This window comes from Numenius arquata, chromosome 13 (genome assembly GCF_964106895.1).
Source record: "Numenius arquata chromosome 13, bNumArq3.hap1.1, whole genome shotgun sequence".
Classification (NCBI taxonomy): Eukaryota; Metazoa; Chordata; class Aves; order Charadriiformes; family Scolopacidae; genus Numenius; species Numenius arquata.
In genome coordinates this window covers 10,424,791-10,441,915 of record NC_133588.1, presented here as the reverse complement: position 1 = coordinate 10,441,915, position 17,125 = coordinate 10,424,791, and the positions used below count along the sequence as shown (strand labels likewise).

The window sequence follows — 17,125 nt, the reverse complement described above, 5'->3', positions numbered from 1 at the left end:
GGTTTCAGGCAGGCACTCACTAATCCCGTACCATGAATCCTTCCTTTTGCCTGCCACAGAGCTGCAAATTGAAGGTGGTTCCCAAGGGCAGCAATTTGGAGGGTGCAGTTCAGGGTGAGAGACGCCCAAGATGCCTGCCCAGTGACCCCCTTCTTTGTCGGCAGGATGATCCAGGAGCCACCACTGCCACCCGGCTGGGAGATGAAGTACACGAATGAGGGTGTGCGCTACTTCGTGGACCACAACACTCGCACCACCACCTTCAAGGACCCACGCCCTGGGTTCGAGTCTGGGTAAGCATTTTTGGGCTGGGTTTCTCACTCTGCAGCTGGGCTGTGCACTGGGAGCTGGGACTCGAGCTGTCTTCCTGTGGTTGTGATACTGAGTGGGGGAAGTAGGTCAGCTTTATTGCAAAGACACCGAATAGTGGGTTTAGGGCCTCACATTTGGTTGTGGCGGAGGTGAGCTGCACCCCAGAAATCTTCCTCCTGCCTGGCAGGTGATGAAGCTCCTGGGGCCGGGCAGCTCGCTCCAGGGCAGGTTGAGGATGCTGAACTGAGGGTCGTGTTGCTTTTGCAGGAGCAAGCAGGGTGGTTCCCCGGGGGCATATGACCGGAGCTTTCGATGGAAGTACCACCAGTTCCGCTTCCTCTGCCATGTAAGTAGAGAGGCCAGACGGGCCCAGCAGCTTGGGGGCTGCTGAGCTGCTGAGGGCTGGATGGGTGCGTGGACAGCCTGACCTTGTGGGCAGGTGTGGGTGACGAGATCCGCTGTGCCAGCCTGCACAAAGCCTTGTGTCTCTCTGCCTTGCTCATAGTCGAACGCGTTGCCCAGCCACGTGAAGATCAGTGTTTCCCGACAGACTCTCTTTGAGGACTCCTTCCAGCAGGTGAGGAGGTGCTGAGGCCACAGAGCCTGGGGAGGTGTGGAGCCAGCCCTCGCACCAGCCCGCAGTAACACTTCCCCTTCTCCCCAGATCATGAACATGAAGCCGTACGACCTGCGGCGCCGCCTGTACATCATCATGCGTGGAGAGGAGGGCCTGGACTATGGTGGCATCGCCAGGTGAGCGCCAGTGTGCCGAGCCACACGCCTGCTGCTGGACGGGTCTGTGCCATGCCTGCGGCGTGAATCCCTAAGGGACAGTGCCAGCAGGGGAGTCTGTCCGGCAGCTGCACTTGGGGTACCTCGCCTTTCTGCAGGACCTGCTTGGGCAGAGGAGCCCAAGGGTGTTTGAATGGGAAACGGCATGAGTTTTGGGAATGGTGGAAAAGCATCGCAGCAGCCTGTCCCTGGCACAGAGAGGGCTGGGGGACCTGGCTGGGACTCTCCTGCAGCCGATGAGTGCTGAGTGCCGATGCCTGCTGCCCCCGAGGTGTGGAGGTGATGGGTCGAGCAGCCTCTTTTCCCCGCAGCTGACAGGCCCTGGTGTTTCCTGGGACAGTTGGTGCATGCTGGGGCAAACACGGTGGGATACAGTTGCTACAAGGATGCAGATGCACCCGGGGATGGTGTAACCACACAGCACGGGCTGTGTCTCAGCTGGAGGGGGGGCCTCCATGTCTCCGTCAGCCCCAGCCAGCTCGCTCAGTGTTTGCCTTGGTGCTGGGCTAATGCTTCCCCCTGCCTCACGCTCTCGCCTGCTCCTCCTTCGTGGTGCCGCTGCCCCTGGCTTTGGTGCAGGGGCTCCTGCTCTCCACCTCTCTCTGTGTCCTGTCAGTGGTTTTACCCTATGGTAGGTTACGTCATGCTGTTCTACCACAGGGTAGAACCACGGACGGGATGCCGGGGCTGCCTCTGCATCTGAGGACTCCTGTCTCCCTGCGCGGCTCGGGGAGCAAAGCCAGGACGGTACCCGTCTTGCACTGCTTTGAGCTCGGTGTGGGGCTCCTAGGGGGAGCATGTGTGGGGAGGGTCAGGGTGTGTGTGCACAGTAGCGTGTGTGTGTGTGTACATGTGCAACAGCCTGGGTGGGACTGGGCCACGTGGTGCCTGCCAGGATCCCCGGTGCTCTGATCAGAGCCTCTGGCAAACCGGGGTGTTTCTTGCTGGTGTCTCCAGAAGCCCTTCACAAACCACGTGCAGCACCCCTGGGGCAGAGGACACCCTTGCCAAGGCACACCAGGCCCCAACGCTTGCACTGACACCCCGAGGAGACAGGCACCTGGTTTGTGGGAGAGGCACATGGCTGTCCCCTCCGCCGGGATGCAGGCTCCCTGTGCAGCCTCTGGGTGCCCCAGATCCTCGAGCTGCTCGTCACCGCACTCCCCGTTCCTCTTGCCCCAGGGAGTGGTTCTTCCTCCTGTCCCACGAGGTGCTCAACCCTATGTACTGCCTCTTCGAATATGCTGGCAAGAACAACTACTGCCTGCAGATCAACCCTGCCTCCTCCATCAACCCCGACCACCTCACCTACTTCCGTTTCATCGGCCGCTTCATCGCCATGGTAAGAGCCTGGGGTGATGGGAGACAAGATGCTTTGTTTGTGTCCCCCCCAGAGAGGAGGGGCCTTGCAGGGGACCGGGGTGGTCAGCGGGATGAGGGGAAGCTCTGCGTGCATGGCTGTGCTAGGCTCTGTGGCTCTCTGAACCCTAACCCTAATGGCAGCTTGGGGCTGAGGCTGAGGTCCGCGGGTGGCCTAGATGAGGTGCTCTCCTTGCCATGCCTTTTCCAGCCCCAGTGTCCCTGGAGCTGTAGGCTTGGTGGCCTTTTTCAGCCCAAGGCATGCCTAGGGGAGCACAGCACTGAACCAGCTTCGCTCCCCCTCCACACCTTTCTCGTCTGGGCCACCCATGGGGACCTCAGCCTCAGCCCCAAGGTGCTGTAGGCTTTGTGGCTCTGCTCAGCTCAGCACTGTCATCCTCCTTAAGCTCCTTCTCACTCAGGTGTGGGTCCATGGGAGACAGGCTATTGAGGGGGTGCTGCAGGGAAGGCTGTGGGGTGATGCCTTTTAAATCCAGTGAATGGCCAGGGAGCCAGAGGGGACCTGGTTTTTCAGGGGCTGTGTGGTGGGCTCCAGGTCTTTGGCTGCCACCCCAGGTGCTGTTGGGTCTGCAGCTCCAGGGGCTATTTTTAGCCCCAGCAGTGTGAGATTTTCCAGCTGCCCAAGCCCCAGAGCAGCTCCTCCTGTTTGTCTTGCATTCCCCAAGGCAAATTTGCCATGGATTGCCTGGCCCGGGGCTGGCAGGGGCTCCCTGAGCTCAGGGAAGGGTCTCTGGCCCACGGCCCTATGAGGTGTGCGTGGGAGGTGGCTGCACGCTGCTCAGGTCCCCACTCTGTCCTGCCTTGCCCTGCACGTTGCAGGATACCAATAAAACCCCAGACTATTACTCACCGCTGGGCCGTTCTAGACAAGCGTCTGCATTATTTTTGGCTGCCTTTGCCTTGGGGCTCCTGGAAGCCAGGGATTCAGGGAAGCCACAGCACAGCTCTGTTTAAACAAGTGCTCTTAATAGAGCTGTGAGGGGAGAAGGAGACGCGGTGGAATTTGTGGTGGGGAGGGGAGAGGGGCTGCGAACACACTCTGCGCTGAGCGAGCCACCCCCAGGCAGCGCTGTTGGGGGGAGCCGGCTCCTTCCCCACTGCATTTTTCAGCCAGGAGTGAGTGCTGCAGCTCTGGGATCCCAGGAGTGATTCCCTTTTGCCTTGTGGCTGCCCCGGTGGTGGAGTGTTGTCTCGCCCCACGGGTCTGTCCTGGGGTCCCCCGTGACCTGGCGTCACCTCCCCACCACAGGCTCTGTATCATGGGAAGTTCATCGATACTGGCTTCACGCTGCCCTTCTACAAGCGGATGCTGAACAAGCGGCCCACGCTGAAGGACCTGGAATCCATTGACCCTGAGTTTTACAACTCCATCGTCTGGACCAAGTGAGTGCCCTGCTCTCCCTCCCGGCCTGGGGCCCGTCCTGCTGTGGGGGCGGCAACACTCCTTCCCACAGTCCCTCCCTGCTGCCAGGTGCCTCCATCAGAAATCACATCCTGGTGTCTTCCTGCAGGGAGAACAGCTTGGAGGAGTGTGGCCTGGAGCTGTATTTCATCCAGGACATGGAGATCTTGGGCAAGGTGACCACCCACGAGCTGAAGGAGGGCGGTGAGAGCATCCGGGTGACAGAGGAGAACAAGGAGGAGTATATCATGTGAGTGACTGTCCCAAGGCAGGGGCTGGGCGCCTATCCCCACTGGCTGCGGGGCAGTTCTGGGTGGGAACATGGGGCTTGGGACGTGGCCGCTTCCCTGGGCTACGTGGCCTGTGACAAGTATGGGCTGGCGCAGGCGGCCGAGCTCTGCTGCGGTCTGGCTTGCTGCTGGCTGGGCAGTTGCCAGTACTTTCAGGAAAGAGGAGAGGGGAGAGAGGGTGAGACAGGAGAAAACCCTGTCCCGTGGCTGCTCACCCTGCCTGTCCATGGCTGGGCTGGCTGGGGGCTGCCAGGGCCAACTCCTGCTGCTGACCATAGGCTCCAGCCAGGGAACGTGGTTTGTACCCCTTGTTTCCCCACAGCTGTTGGTCTGTGCTCAGGGCTGCCTGCTGCTCTTGGGTCCGGAGGTGGAAAGAGAAACCCTCTAGTGGGAATTGAGGGGAGCCCTGGCGATTTACAGGAGCCCCTCTCCCCCTCCCCACGCACCCCTTTGGCTCCCAGGGCTCTCCCTGCTGGCGGGAGGGATGGCTGGGGTTCCCTGTGCCGGGCCAGCGGTGCTGGCTGCCTGCCGACTGCCGTCTGCCTTCCCAGGCTGCTGACAGACTGGAGGTTCACACGGGGTGTGGAGGAACAGACCAAGGCTTTCCTGGATGGCTTCAACGAAGTGGTGCCGCTGGAGTGGCTGCGGTACTTTGATGAGAAAGAGCTGGAGGTGAGTTAGTGCCTGCGCTGGGATGGGGACGTGGAGATACCGGTGCTTCCCAACCTGCCACAGGCTGTCCCGGGAATGGCACGTGGTGGCAGAGTGCACAGGCTCCGCTTGTACCCTCTGCCCCTCGGCTCTGCTGATGGGGGTACCCCGGCCCCAGGAGGTTGGGTCTGTGGGGTGGCTCGTTGGGTCCGTTAGCAAGAAAATGTCTTGTTGGAGGCAAGGAATTCCTCCCAGACACCTCCATTGCCCAGCGCTGGAGCCTGTGCCTTGTGCAGCCCAGCACCGGAGGAGTCAGTGCTCCGAAGTGCAGGCGCAGGGCCCTGTTTCTGTCCCCCTGCTGACTATCCCCTGTCTCCAGCTGATGCTGTGCGGGATGCAGGAGATCGACATGAACGACTGGCAGAAGAACACCATCTACCGGCACTACACCAAGAACAGCAAACAGATCCAGTGGTTCTGGCAGGTCAGTCCCAGCCTCTGTCCTGCTCCCCAGCCCTGGGATTATCCCCTGCCCGAGGCCTGGGACAGGCAGGGCTGGCCTGGGACAGGCAGCCTCACCAAGCTGTCAGGAAGAACAAAATACAACTGCGAGCATGTGTTCAGCAAGAAGCATTTGGCTGTGGCTGGCAGAGTCCCCTGCGCCACCGCCGAGGACAGCAGGCAGCACTTAGTGGTCAGCGTGCTTCTAGCAATAGCTGCTGCTCTTGGGCTCGTTGGCGGGAGGGGGTGACATGTAAAAGAGCTGCACCAGTTCAGGTCGTGCTGCTCCGTGCTGCCCAGGAGAGAAGGGGGACAAAAATGGCTCTGGAGGAGGTCAAGGCCAGGCAGAGCTGCTCCTTGTCCCCAAGGATGCAGGGCTGGACCACATGCCCAGTGTGCTGCACTGCCCCAGCCGTGTCAGAGCCTGCCCAGCCAGCGGGCACGGTATTTTCATGGCAGGAGCCATGCTCTAGGATGGTGCCCCAGAGCCAGCCGAGCTGCAGGTTTGGGAGTGCTGGGGATCCCACTCTCCTGCTGCATTCTCGTCGTAGGTGGTTAAAGAGATGGACAACGAGAAGAGGATCCGGCTGTTGCAGTTTGTGACGGGGACCTGCCGCCTGCCTGTCGGGGGGTTCGCAGAGCTCATCGGTGCGTGTTCCTGGATGCTCAGCTCAGGGAGGGGGTCCCAGGGAAGAGAGTGGGGGCAGCAGCCGAGTGTGGCAGCCAATGGGTGGGACCTGGCTGTCCGTGTCTCCGTCACAGAGTGCAAGGCAGCCCACAGCACGTTAAGTGGTGTAGGAGCTTCAGTGTCTGAGCACGGCGATTAATCTGGTGGCGTGCTGTACCCAGAGAAATTCCTTAGCTGTGAATTGTGCCGCCACAGTTAACTTTGTCAGTCCAGCTTGTAATCTCATTTTGAATCAGATTTGATCTTTTACATTTAATTTTGATTTTTGTGCGATGAAACCCCTTTTCCAGAAAACCACAGTGTGGCATTATTCTGCGCTCATCCTTTAATTTGCTACTTTTTGGGGCCTGTACCAGCCTTTCCCTTGCTTTCCTGGAATCGGTGTCAAGCTAACCAGCTAACTTAGACCACTCATTTATTCTTGCTGGCATATTAGCTTTTTTCCAGCCCCCTGGAACCTCTCCAGCATTCACAATCTGTTAAAAAGCGACCTCAATGACTCAGACTTCCTGAACCAGGTCCTTTAAAACTCTCAGATGGACCCACTCGGTCCTGCGGGTCTACAGATAGATAAATGTGTTTTAGCACTTACTATTTCACCATCCTGCTTAGAAGCCGTGCTGTTATCTCTCTGCGCTTGTGAATATGGTTTTCAGCTTTCTCTTTTCTTGCTTTTTGTACATCCTCTCTGCAAAGGGCTCAGAACAGGCAGCGAGTGCTGCTGTGGGTTTATGCCCCGATGTGTCTCTAGGATCATAAGAGCTGGGTGATGGTGGGATCTGCTGGCTAAAATGGTGTGTTGGAGGGTTTTCTTTTTCAGCTCCTGGTCATGTAATGAGATTTGCTGTGCTCATCATTAACAGGCAGCAACGGGCCCCAGAAATTCTGCATCGATAAAGTTGGCAAAGAGACGTGGCTGCCTCGGAGCCATACATGGTAAGTCATTTCTCCTTGGCCCTGTTAGGAGCACACGGGGACAACCATTGGCAGTCTCTGCGGGGCTGTATGGGGCCCTGGGCGCCCTCCATCCCCTCCACCCACGTTCCTGTGGGACGTAGCTGCTTTGCTGTTCCTGGCCGTGCATCTTACCGCAGCTGCTGTGCGTGGCTGAGGCCAGAGGGGACCCTGCGGTGGGGAGGAGAATTGGGATTGCGGCGCTATTCACAGCCTCTGCTGTCTCTCCAGCTTTAACCGTCTGGATCTCCCTCCCTACAAGAGCTACGAACAGCTGAAGGAGAAGCTGCTTTATGCGATTGAGGAGACGGAAGGATTTGGACAGGAGTGATGGAGCTTTGGTGCTTTCCCGGGTGCGGGGGAGGGCCCTGGAGCGCTGCCGGATGCGAGGTCCTGCCCGCTGGTGCCGGCGGAGCCCAGCGCCCAACCCTCTCCGCAGGATGGTGCACAGGCAGCTGCGGACGCTGTTGCTCTTGTTCCTGTGCGAGATCTGCACTAGCGCAGCCCCCCCGGCGGGGGAACGGGGTCCGCCTTTTCCTCCCCAAACAAATTGAGGAGGTGGATGTAAAAGCCTGGCTCTGCTCAGCTCCTGAGGGGCGCGGGGTGGCACAGAGGGGACGGGTGACACCCTGGGCCTCGTCAGCAGCGTGTGGTGCACCGAGGCTCCCCAGTCCCCTCTGGTAGGCACAGTTCAATGAGATCTGGTTTTGGCACAGGCTGTTTTGTTTCCCCATAGCGTTTTCTGCCTTTTCGTGGCATTTTAATACATGCAGGTGATGAGGAGGGGAAATGAAATGGCTCTTGAACCGACTCTCAGGTCCCATTTGGGCCCGATCCTGCACCCAGCAAAGGTACCAGGGAACTCCTAGTCCATGCTGTTGGGGCTGATGCACCACATGAGGACGGGGATGGCTCCTTTCCACGCCAGATCTGTGTCTGCTCGGACCCAGGGCCCGGCCAACCACGTCCGTTGCGTATTTTGATTTGCAAGCGTGTGGCCCCTGTGCCGTTGTATTTAATATTTAAGCGGAGCGTTGCTCGGAGCTGGTGCTCCGCAGCAGCCTCGGGGGCTCCAGTCCCATTTGGGGCACACCTGGCTTTGCTTGGTTCATGGGTTTGGCCCAAACTCCCTGTGTTTCCTCTGTCACCGGCCGGGCTGGTGGCAGGAGCTCCGGGAGCTGCGGGTGAGGGCAGGATCTGGCCTCTCCCCCTCACCTGGATGACACCTCCACTGCTGTTATCGTCCTTCTCCCCCCGTCCCCCCCCCCCCCCAACGTGCAGTGGGGAGAGGGACCCGTGTGAGCGTTGGTGTACATAGCTGTACATAAAGGAAGTCTGTGGATACAAGACATTGCAATAGCTTTTGACTGGTAACCGGATAGTTTTGTACTGCACCATCCTGCCTCAGCGACGCCGACTTCTTGTGCAATAAACAGTAAGCAGCTGCCGAGGTGTGTGTCCCTGGTCGGTGTGTCGCATGGGGTGGGGGACAGCCCCCTCCGGTGCAGGGACTTGACTGAAGGGCCAACGATGGGTGCCCAGAACTCATCAGCGGCGTCATAAATAATACGCATTTTTTTTTTTCCCCGTGCGTGCAGTGCCCAGCAGGGCCAGGCTGGGCGTGTTGCTCCTGCCTGCCTTCGCCCAACCTATAATCACACTCGGCTAAAAACATCTCCAGGAGGCTGTGCCAGGGCTGGAGCTGCCTCCCTGTGCCACCCTGTGAAACCCAGAGCAGCATTGGTGGAATGAAATCAGGTGAATGAGGCTGATGGCCATAGGCTGGCGGTGTTTAGTATAAAGAAAAACAAAAAAATCCAACACAAGCAGAACTGAACAAACCCACTATTCATATCACCCGGGGACAGCCTCCATCCCGTAATTTTGCCATGACTTTGCTTTTCAGCAGCTGCCTTGGCTGGTTGGTTCTTTGTGTGGGTTTTTGTTTGTTGTGGGGTTTTTTTTGTTGTTTTTTTTTTTTTTTTTTTTTAAATAGTCTGTACTTGTGCCAAGCGTGGCACAGCCGGTGCCAGCCCAATCCCAGAATAAATACTTCAATGGCTGTGGCAGGCTCTGGCGCTTTGCGGTCTCCTGTCCACCTGGAGCCCTGGGTACTGCTCATGCCCTGCCCTGGGAGGTGGCAGAGGAATTGGTGGCATCTTCTGCCTGAGAGAGGCTTGTCCCCCTCTGCCCCACCTCCTAGGAGATGCTGCAGCACATGTCCATCCCACCCCTTTGGCCCAGGACGGCAGAAACCTGCACTCCCTGTCCCTGTTGTCCTGATGTGGGACAGTGACATGGTACAGGGCGGCAGGTTATAGGTGTGGCTGCCCCTGAGATGTGCAAGGGAGGCTCTCCAGTGCTTCCCTGGTGTTCTGCCAGCACAAGAGGCCAGCCTGCTCCTGCCACCACAGATGTTTTAACCATGAAGCCTGAGGAGCAAGACGTGGCCTGGCAGGGCGCTCCGTGCCTCCCCAGGCAGGCAGCAAAGCCGGTTCTGTCACTGGCACAGAGCTGCGGAAGCTGTAGCCATGGGCCACTCTGCGCTACAGTGACAGGCAACGACGTGCCCAGGGACTGTGCAAATAGGAGCCAGATCAAATATACAGATGTCTGTGTTGCTTGTAATTGGCTAATTTTAATCAATTAGTCTTGAAAAATACAAATACATAAGCACAGTGCAAGCCTAATATGGTAATGACCTGATGTGTTACGGGAGGAAGGGAAGATGTTCTTCATAGCATGGAAGCACCACACACCACCTTCCCGCCTCCCTGGAGCAGGATCCCATCTCTCCCCTCTGTGTTCCCACCCCTGCAGAGCAGGAGAGTTTTTATCTACTGCTTTTTTTTTGTTGTTTTTTTCGGAGTGTGAGGTAACAAAACAGCCAACTCTGATCCTGCCACTGGCCAGTAAAAACTCAGTGTCAGGCAAGACAAGTACCCAGCACGAAGGCTAACACAGTACGTGCTAGAAATCCTCAGCTGTTGGCCTAAACGTCCTTGAAGGAGCACTGGAAGTTCCTTTTTAAAAAAAAAAAGAAAAATAAAAAATTTTCCCTCTAGCTTTTACCCCTTCCCTGCCCGATGCTGAGACCCAAAGTGCCAGGCCTGCCCTACAGTACCTGTCTGCTTGTTGCGACGGCTGTCATTTATCCAGCCACCTTCTAATGAACACAAAAGGCAGACACCAAAGTAGAAGAAAGCAGAGGACTGACCACTTCAACAAGAGAAACGAACCCAGAATCAAAGTGATTTAGTTTACAAGATTTTTAATTTACAAATAAAAAAACTACACATTTTACTTTTTCTCCTTTTTCTCCTCTTTCTTGACATCGCTCTTCTCCTTGTCTTTCTCCTTCTCATCTTTTCTCTCCTTTTTACTTTCTTCTTTTTCCTGTCCTTCTTTCTTCTCTGCATCCCTGTTGGCGATCTTGTTGTTAATGAGGTTGTGGAGGGCAACCACGGAACGGATAAGAGAAGCCAGATAAACTACCACCATCTGGTCATTGGTCTTCAGATAAAAGGCCTTGACAAACTCTTGCAGGTTGACGTCTGGTAGCAGGTTGAAGACATCTTGAAGATGGTAGATGATCTGGTGATTGATGGGGAGTTTGCCCATGGCTACTTTCTCTAGGTAGCTCCTGATGTCCAGAAGCTTGGAGTTCAGTCCCTTCAAGCCATGGACCTGATTTGTGATCCGCTGGGACAGGGTGCCCACTGTTGTATCCTTGATGTCTCTGAAACAGCCACAACAGGAAGAATCAGCATTAGAATGTTACTTTGTATTCTCATCAATGGGAGGCATGTTCACTTATGAGATCTTTCCAGCTTAAAAAGAAAAGCAGTTTGAAGCACAGCTGAAGTACAACCGAAATGGAGGCTTCAAGTCAAAAGAATGCAAACAGATGTAAGTTACAAGGTATATCTAAAATAGATCATTGTTGAATCCTGTGGTGCCTGTATGTTCTCTTTGGAATAATATTTGTAACACCAGTTAGAGGGACAGACAAATAAACAACAGGATCTGTGACTGGTGAAAAGGCGACGTGGTTTGTATAGGGTGACTGCTCGCCCTCTGACTGGAGAGCTACAGCCCCATCAGCCACACTCCCGTGCCATCCTGCTCTGTGAGCCACACAGCGGCTGGGGACAGGCCCACACCATGCAATGCTCCGCAGCTTTGAAAGAACGAATATGTAGTTTTCATCATCTCATGGGTGGGCAGCCACACTTCGCACGAGCAACGAGTGAATATGCCAAGCAAGATCGCTAAATGAGTACGCTTTTAGAATTTAAGTAGCGTGTTTAAAAAGATCTGCCTTTCCCCTGGGAAGCTGGCACTGGGAGATGCCAGATGGATCACATTCACCGCTACGCAAGTCTTGTAAAGAAGGCTTTCACGTTAAAGATGCTTACCGTAGCAAGTGTTCAACACCAACTTCCTCTGCCTCCTCTGCTCCGATCTCACTGGTGACATGCTCAAACGTCTTAGAGGTCGGAGTGCCGTCCTTCAGGTGCGGGGACAGAGGAGACACGGTCAGACTGAGCACACAGGTGACCGCAAGCGCAAAGGTGCATCCTAACTATCCAGAACAGCTGTCTCACAGGCCAGCAGCGGGGCAACTCGCACAATGTCACAGTGAGTGACATTAATTTAATTAACTTATTCCTGTGTACAGGTCCAGGAAGAAGCAATGGGGCAAATTATGGCAAAATAGAGTATCAGGGGACTGAAGTACACAGCTAAGGGCAGAAGTCCGCAAGTGAATCACAACGTCTTTTAAAAACATAGAATTTGAGATAACTGTATTAACGAAACAAGCGAAGTAGTTATAAACGGTCCACAAGAAATCAGAGAGGAAAGGCTCTAGTTGGATTTTTCTTGGTTTAATTAGTGTTACCAACTATCACAAGCCCAGAGCAATTTCTTCTTTCTTTTGCTCTGTGTAATTTTCAATTAATGTATTTTGCTGGTCTACTGGTGGGTAGAAGAGAGAGTCTCACTAAATATCATAATTATTTCCTTCCCAGTACAACCTTACTACACTTAGAGATACCTTTTGCCATCCTGACATTTGCTCTCAACCAGTGAGAAGCATATATGCAGATCTAGAAATAAAACCCCTAACATGGGGGGGGGGCTGGAACAATCACATGAAAATTACAATTTAGACACTACTGATTAAGGAAGATATTTGAGAGATTCAGAAGCCAAATTTCTGAGAATGAGTTTTACCTGCGTGATTTCAAAACCATTACCTGGACCAGTACACAGCTATAAATAGAAAGCACCACTGGGACTACTGTGAATTCACAAAACTAAGAACAAATCCTACAGATACAAGATCTGGAATAAATACTGGGAGCAGCCACTTCTCCCTAGTGAGGGCCTCAGAAAGGCAAAAGGATCAAATTTTTTTATATACATCCAGAATGTAATTTAAATCAAACAATTGCAAATGAAACGCTAAAGCTGACTTATTACTGTGTGTTGTTTGTCTGCGTGGTGCTGCAAGTGGTTCGTAAGTGTAGCTCATGCCCAGCCTACCTACTCAGCACTGGCAGGTGCACAAATGAGTAAGCACTCAATTACATAGAACACCTCTACAAACAGGCTGATGTGTAACAGTGACATCTTAAAAGCGTTCCCAATCTGTGACTTTCCTCATGGCCACGGATGGATCAGAAGCATTTACATCAGACAAATGGAGCTGTGGAATTCCTTAGGTCAAACAGAAAACGCACAGCTTTTCTTCCAAGAGCATCGGTGGATGAAAGCTTTAATTACAAAGGCTTACAGTATGACTGGGATTTAAACTCTAGATTCAGCAGATTTTGGCCACAAGTCACAGGCCCCCACTAGCGAACACAAAATCCCATATGTAAAAGGCAGCTATGTGCCATGGGATGTGCATCCTTCAGAAAATAAGGCAATCCTAACAGCCATCTTTTAATGGAAACACTTTTCCTCAAAGGACGTAGAGAGACCGTTAAATACTCACATCATGAACTTCTTCAACCGAAATATAAGCTTCTGTGGGCAGCCCCAGGTCCTTTGGCTTCACATCAATAATCACCAGCACCTTACGGGAGAAGCAAACATTTCAGAAAACCGGGTTTCATTCAAAGACTAGAACAAAAACAAAAAAGTCAGCTCTTCGCTGCCCAGCAATGGTACGCTGGCTGCTCTGAGGTGCTAACTTCAGGCACTGAGAAAAGACATCTATAGCTGTTTCAAAAGACTCTGTTCCTCAATCACTTTACGGCTACCAAGTCTTTAATACCCTGTATCACCAGTGACAAATGTGGGGGCTGAGTGTTCTCAGATCCTCCATTTAGAAAGAGGGGAAAAAAACCAACCCAAAACCAAAAAAGTGCTGCACTTACCGAGTTAGGACAGTATCTTTTCATCAGTTCATTGATGGCAATGTCGTTCTTGTGCAGTTTCGGGCCCGTGTGGTACCAACCGACTATTCTTTCTCTAGCTGAGCAAAACCAGAAAGGATTCGAAATCAGAATCGCGTGGTAAGACAACAGCAGAAAGATTTAGGCAGAGACTGAACTAGCAAATAAAGGGTGAAAAATCTGATGTGTAGAAGATGAGTGTAAAGTAGGGGGAAAATGAATTACAGTAGGCAAGATAATGACAGGGCTAGTGACAAAGACAGTTTGCTAATCATACTTATCGTAGCTCACTAATCACACATACAACTTTGCTCCTGGGTTCTTAACTAAACTGGACTACTTCATATAATTTATTAATTTTGCAGATATCAGGGTGTGACAGCTTGAAACTCTATCTAGAGATGCAAAAATTCTAGAAACATAAACTCTATCGTGAGAATGACAATTGGTCTCAGCGCTAAGAAAATTCATAGGAACTGAAGTTCTGACTGAGCATTCAGCTCTGAAGTCTCAAACTGAGCAGTAACGACACTTTTTAAAAATAGTAGTGAAGAGCAATTAGAATCATTACTTCCAAAATGCGAGTTTGTACTGTTTACATTTATAAAAACTAATTTCAAAGCACATCTGCATAGAATGGGTTATAGATGAGAAAGCTTTGAAATTCTTCAGAAATAATGGCGTTTTTGAAATCTGAATTATTCTGAAGACACAAAACTGCCAGGACACTTGGGAAAATTAGCGATGTATAAATTAAGAACACACACAACTTGCACACATTAACCCATGGAAAATCATCAGTGAAAGTGAAGCCACGCAAGGAATTAGCACGGAGTGGCTTCTTATGTGAGCAATTAACTCTACCTTACTATGAATTCACTTCCCTATATAGTCTTAAAACTTTCTAGGGGCGTATCCCTGACTGCAAGAAGACCTCAACTTACCGTTGACCTTCTTAAACATTCCATACATGTTCTCCAGATAGTCGTGGTCTAGAAACCACACAGTATCATCCTTGTCGTCCTCATCAAAAGGTACTGGGAATAAAAGAAAAGATTAATATTTAAGAATCCAACTTCCAGAATGAAAACATTTATAGAAACACGGTAGTTTAAGATATCTTTGGCTGATTTTAATCAGTTTCAAGTGTTCCGCAACACTGCACTGTGCAAGCTCACCTGCAGGGCTGTCAGTTCTCTCGGGCACAGGCTGTGTCTAAACTAACAGTTCAGAACGAGGAATGAAATGCAAAGCGTTCTGAGGGTTACCCCCAGTGGACAACATCAAGCATCGGGACAGAAATCCTCCCACATACACAAGTGACTTAACAGTGTGCACAGACATTTGATATGACAAACGGAGTACCCCAGCAGACTTTATAGCTTGTTGATCAACAGCAGTCTACGTTGAGAAAAATCAGTATTCAGCGTAGAACACACGTCATCAGCACTTTTATAGACTACTAGAACACAATGAGGCACTTTTAAGTAAGGACGATTTACCCTTGAGTAAACAACTAGTAATTTTATCAGTTAGCATGTATACAGGGACACAGGCTCAGTTCTGAGAACAAAGACTGTTCTCAGTCTTTTAATTTATAAGTACAGTGAAAACTTCACAGTTGAAAAACAAAAAAACCCCTCTTTTCAACTCAGATGGAAAAAAGTTCCTCCAAAAATTGGAAAAAAAAAATAGTCCACACTTGGGAGAAGAGCTCCGTATAAACTGTGAAACTCCATATATAAACTGAGCTAATTTTGCTTTGTCACAGAGCAGCCCCACTGGGAAGGAAAAGATCCAACTAACACAAGCGGGTCAGCAAAAGCCATGCATTCAAGAAGTACTTTTACCATCACATGTAAGTATTTAAGAGAAAACTATTCCAACACTATTCACAACATACTTAAGGAAAAAACTAGCACTTAATTGGACAAAATCTGAGGAAAAGGAAGAAATGCTTAAAATAGACATTAAATCTTTACACAAGTAGGTAATAGATACATTAGCACTGAGAGCTGCGATTTCTGCACGACACGTTGAGGTCAGCGAGTCCAATGCAGCAAAATATTCACCAGCGTTTTAGAAGAGGTTTACATCCGGCTCCCAAAACATTCCACATTGCACAATTTAACAGGGAAGGTGCAGCACAAGACTGGTTGGAATAGGTCTATTTTTGACAGCAGTCAGCATTTTTTTGTTTGATATAGGCTGATTTGTGGAGAGAAGAATCTGTGGTCTGGCAGGGTGGCTTAAAAAAAAAAACCCAAACGCAATTCATCTGTTAAATAATTCAGTAGGTTTGAACAAGGGCAGGACACCCAAACTCACCTGCAAAACTGTTGGACACATCTAGTATTTTCTTCTGCCACGAGCCCAGCAGCACACCGACGACCCGCTTCTGATTTCCAACTTTTCCTATTCTAAATGGAAAAGGCTGTCAGTTCCGACGACAAAAACCCTGACTCAGGAAAGAAGGTAACAGCGGACAAGCTGTTTCGGGCTAATTTCCGCAAGTTAAACAGTATGTGTCTTGGAACAGAAGAAAAGGTGTTATGATCGTTTTATTACTGATTGTTAATTTACATCTAGAAAAAGGCGTTCCGGTGCCCTCAGGACCAAACCTGGTAACCCAGCGATGCAGAATGTGGTCCGATGCAGCTAACGAGGGGGATGTGACCCAAAATACGCACCGCTACGGCCTCCCCGCTGGACAATGGGCTATAAAAAAGTGAGTAAGCTCTTCAAACTGCTCGGTGTCATCCACCATTTGCTTTCACAACAGCAGGCTTGTTCGCCTTGTCAGATTTATTTTTTAACATTAAAACGGCTTGTCAAGTGGCGCAATTAAGTTAAATTAGACACAAATTACACCAGGTGTTTAGAAGGGCAGGACTTATCCCCCTGCTCAGCCAGCTGCGGCTTTAGGAGCCAGCCCCGCTTCTCCCCCACTCGTGTTTTTAAGCAGCAGGACGCTGTTTCCGAGCCCCCCTCACGGCACCCAAGCGCTCCCCACACTCCTCCTGACGAGGAAAACAACGGCGACGGCGGGGCAGGGGCTCCGGCGGCTCCCGCAGGCCGCGCTCCCGCCGCCACCCGGGCATCGCGGCCCTCGGCACGGAGGGCCCGGCCGCGCCGCTCCCCTCACGGCGCGGGGTCCCTTTCACCCCCATCTTCCCGCCCCGGGGCCCCGCGCGCCCCTTCCCTCACAGCGCCGCGCGCCGCTCCCCTCACGGCCCCGCTCCCCTCACGGCCCGGCCCGTGACCGTGACTCAGCGCCGCAGCGGCGCCGCCGCGCCCGTCCGGCCCCACCTGTTGAAGTGATCGACGACGCTGAGCAGCACCAGCGGGTGCACCACCACACGGTCTACCGCCAGCTCCGGCATGGCGACCGTCCGGCCCCGCTCCGCCGCCAGCCCGGCCCGACCGACCGACCGCCCACCCGCACCAGGCCCGCTCCCCGCCGCGCGGTCCCGTTCCCAGCCTGCCCCGCTTGCGGGGCGGGGCCACCGCCGCCATCTTTAAGAGGTCGTCGGCTGTGGGACACCATCTTGGAGAGGTCGCGGGAGACGGAGGCGCCGCCGCCGCCATCTTGGGAAGGTACAGCTCCGCTGTCGGTGGCGCGGCACCATCTTGGGGAAGTCGGGTCGCTCCGCCCGGAGGTGAGGGGCGGGCAGGCGGAGCAGGGAGGCGGGCACCCGGCAAGCGGCCCCTCGCTTGGGGGGGGTCTCCGGGGGTGCGGGTCTTTCGC

The 17,125-nt window shown here is 53.0% G+C and overlaps 2 protein-coding genes across 2 annotated transcripts in view; one reads left to right on the top strand and one right to left on the bottom strand.

Annotated features, from left to right (window-relative positions):
• WWP2 (WW domain containing E3 ubiquitin protein ligase 2) overlaps positions 1–8,419 on the top strand; it is a 43,243-nt gene extending 34,824 nt beyond the window's left edge. The window contains exons 13-24 of the mRNA XM_074157934.1: positions 165–293; positions 580–658; positions 818–889; positions 977–1,065; positions 2,287–2,446; positions 3,734–3,867; positions 3,996–4,136; positions 4,728–4,848; positions 5,207–5,311; positions 5,880–5,976; positions 6,880–6,952; positions 7,202–8,419. Of these exons, the coding sequence (XP_074014035.1) occupies positions 165–293; positions 580–658; positions 818–889; positions 977–1,065; positions 2,287–2,446; positions 3,734–3,867; positions 3,996–4,136; positions 4,728–4,848; positions 5,207–5,311; positions 5,880–5,976; positions 6,880–6,952; positions 7,202–7,301 (1,300 nt within the window). The 3' untranslated portion in view covers positions 7,302–8,419. The remainder of the gene's footprint in view (positions 1–164; positions 294–579; positions 659–817; positions 890–976; positions 1,066–2,286; positions 2,447–3,733; positions 3,868–3,995; positions 4,137–4,727; positions 4,849–5,206; positions 5,312–5,879; positions 5,977–6,879; positions 6,953–7,201) is intronic.
• A 1,808-nt stretch (positions 8,420–10,227) lies between these two features.
• Positions 10,228–16,868, bottom strand: PSMD7 (proteasome 26S subunit, non-ATPase 7). The gene is made up of 7 exons (XM_074157935.1): positions 16,687–16,868; positions 15,706–15,797; positions 14,322–14,414; positions 13,360–13,457; positions 12,975–13,055; positions 11,389–11,480; positions 10,228–10,709 (listed from the first exon to the last, which is right to left on the bottom strand). The coding sequence occupies exons 1-7, from the start codon at positions 16,758–16,760 to the stop codon at positions 10,271–10,273; spliced, it is 969 nt and encodes a 322-aa protein (XP_074014036.1). The 5' UTR covers positions 16,761–16,868; the 3' UTR covers positions 10,228–10,270.
• Positions 16,869–17,125: the final 257 nt, after the last annotated feature.